The sequence below is a fragment of the Manduca sexta genome, chromosome 22, assembly GCF_014839805.1.
Source record: "Manduca sexta isolate Smith_Timp_Sample1 chromosome 22, JHU_Msex_v1.0, whole genome shotgun sequence".
Classification (NCBI taxonomy): Eukaryota; Metazoa; Arthropoda; class Insecta; order Lepidoptera; family Sphingidae; genus Manduca; species Manduca sexta.
The window spans coordinates 6,098,640-6,101,097 of record NC_051136.1 but is presented as its reverse complement, the minus strand read 5'-3'; the positions used below and the strand labels follow the sequence as shown (position 1 = coordinate 6,101,097).

At 36.4% G+C, this 2,458-nt stretch overlaps 1 protein-coding gene across 1 annotated transcript; it reads left to right on the top strand.

The window, feature by feature from the left end:
• The first annotated feature begins 894 nt into the window (after nt 1–894).
• LOC115443961 (cilia- and flagella-associated protein 251) lies at nt 895–2,238 on the top strand. Its single transcript, XM_030169579.2, has one exon. The coding sequence runs from the start codon at nt 1,248–1,250 to the stop codon at nt 2,169–2,171; it is 924 nt and encodes a 307-aa protein (XP_030025439.2). The 5' UTR covers nt 895–1,247; the 3' UTR covers nt 2,172–2,238.
• Nucleotides 2,239–2,458: the final 220 nt, after the last annotated feature.

Below are 2,458 nucleotides of genomic sequence, written 5' to 3'. Positions count from 1 at the left end.
CAATGACTACTTTAATTGCTTTTATAGAATGCTTTTATTTTTTTCACTTCCCATATAGGTCTATAGCTATTCGATATAAAATAATTACTGCACTTCCGTATTTCATATTTTTTAGAGAAGACTTCACAAACGAAAATATAAGCTGGTTAGTAAGATGTAGCGAAGGTGAGCAACAGCATAATAATACAGAAAACTATTTATATTAGAAAGTAGGCATATAACACGTGACTTTGCTTGCATTAGGGCGAAGTTATGTGCAAAAGCTACTTATGAGGTCATGCATTATGAGGTTTTAATGTGACAATAATACATAATCGAAGCGGAGTTATTAGTCCAAATAGGACTAATACGTAATAATTATGAAAATTGGGATGTAAAACGAATGTGACCCTATACAATCATACATTTAGTGAAAACGCAAGTCACGTCCGAATTCAAAGTTCTACGTATTGCTCGAGGAAATACCATAGAAGAATAAAAAGGATAGGACATGTACACATACCTACCACGGTAGCGTATTTCTATTGCGCGCGCGGTACCACCGCTGAGCTGAAGACTCAGGTTCGACTCCCGGGTCAGCAAAGTGATATTTGGGATGTTATGCTTATTATTAGCGCGGAGTTCGGAGCTTATACAAACCTGATAGAGTGACGAGCCTATTGGGGACGTCCTATCACGTCATAAGACAGAACACAGTTGGCGATTAGTGGGTACCCAGGTTCGACTTCTGCCTACCCCGTTGAGAGGATAAAGGTGTAATGTGTGTTTGTTTTCTTACCCAATATGTAGGTATAGGGCGTATTCAAAGTACTTCGAAAAAAAATTATATGTCTGTGGTCTTACCTCTTTTTCATAATACACTTTTATAAAAACAATATAAGTCCATGTCAATCCTACGTTATTCAAATTTTGACTGCAATTATGACATAATCAACAGCAATAGTGTCATAGTTATATTATTCATGTTTATTTTATAGTTTACTCCTTTTTTAGATAAATGTTCGATTTTATAGACAATGTTAGAAACGAATTACTAGAAGAATTTATAGAAGTACTTGATATCATATCGCTGGAAAGTTTAAGCTTATATGAAAGAATAACAGAAAATCTAATTTTAGTATTAAGAACAAAATTTAAGAAACCTAGATGCGGCGATCATTTTTTAGTATGAACTAGGTTATTTATACTATATTATATTTTATTAAATAAAATTTTCCGTGGTGATCAATATTTAATTAAAGTAAAATATGGAAGAAGATACGCCAGTTATAGGAACTGAAGAGGGGGTTGTCGAGGGGGAAGCAGTTATAACTGGAGATGAAGCCGCAGCACACGAAGAAATCGGTGGAGAAGGACACGAAGAAGTAGAAGGCGAACAGCTTGAAGGGGAAGGGATAGAAAATGAAGATAAAGAAAATATAATTGGAGAAGGTGAAGAGGTTATGGGCGAAGAGGAAGAAAAGGGTGAAAAAAAAGAGGGAGAGGAGGAGGAGGGTGAAAAGAAAGAAGAAGAGAAACCCCCAGAAGAACAGGTGGAGGAAGAGGAAGGATATGTAGAGGAGCCCCCACCTGATCCCGCAGCGCCATTTGAGTTTAGTGATTCCAAAGAAGCTCTCAAAGAACCTTTCCAGTTACGGCTTGACCAATTGGCAGAAGTTGAACAACTTTGGGAGCTATATCAAAATTATACACCAGCTTACACAGATATTAAAGGACATATCACAGAAAAAGAACTGGTATATATGTTAAAGTGCCTTCTTCTTATGACGCATACACCGGAGCAGTTACAGGAATTAATAGCCTTTTGTGTAAGGCCACCGCATCCTGAAGGGCACATTTCTTTTGAACAATTTGTCAAAATGGTAACGATAAGACAACGGGATTTCAATGTTGAAGACGAGCTACGAGCTGCGATGCGAGTTCTTGACCCTGATATGACAGGCGCAGTAGATAGAGCATATTTAAGGGAAGTTCTCTCTAAGCAAGGTCACAAAATGCCGCAAAAGTTATTAGATAATCTCATAAAGGAAGTAGACATGTCTAATGATGGCACAATAGGTATTGATGACGTTGTGGGCACAATGGGAATCGATCTTAATAAGGAGGACTTGGTGATGTTAATGGCTGCAATCTACCCTGATGGACAACCACAAGCGGACGAAGAGGCGTAATAAAAAAATTAAGTTTCTATAAACACTTTGTAATAATTTAAGTATTATATAGATAAATTATTGGTAACCACTTTCTTTGTGAATTATCGCTTGCTTTAACGGTGAAAGAAAACATCGTGGGGAAACCTGCATACCTGAGAAATTCTCTATCAGGAATTTTCGAGGGTGTGTGAAATCTATCTATCTAATAGAAAGTAAATATACCTACAATATTATTCAAAATATTTATGTGTGAACACAGATTACCTAAATGAATGATCACATATTGTTTAAATAAGCTTTTTGAA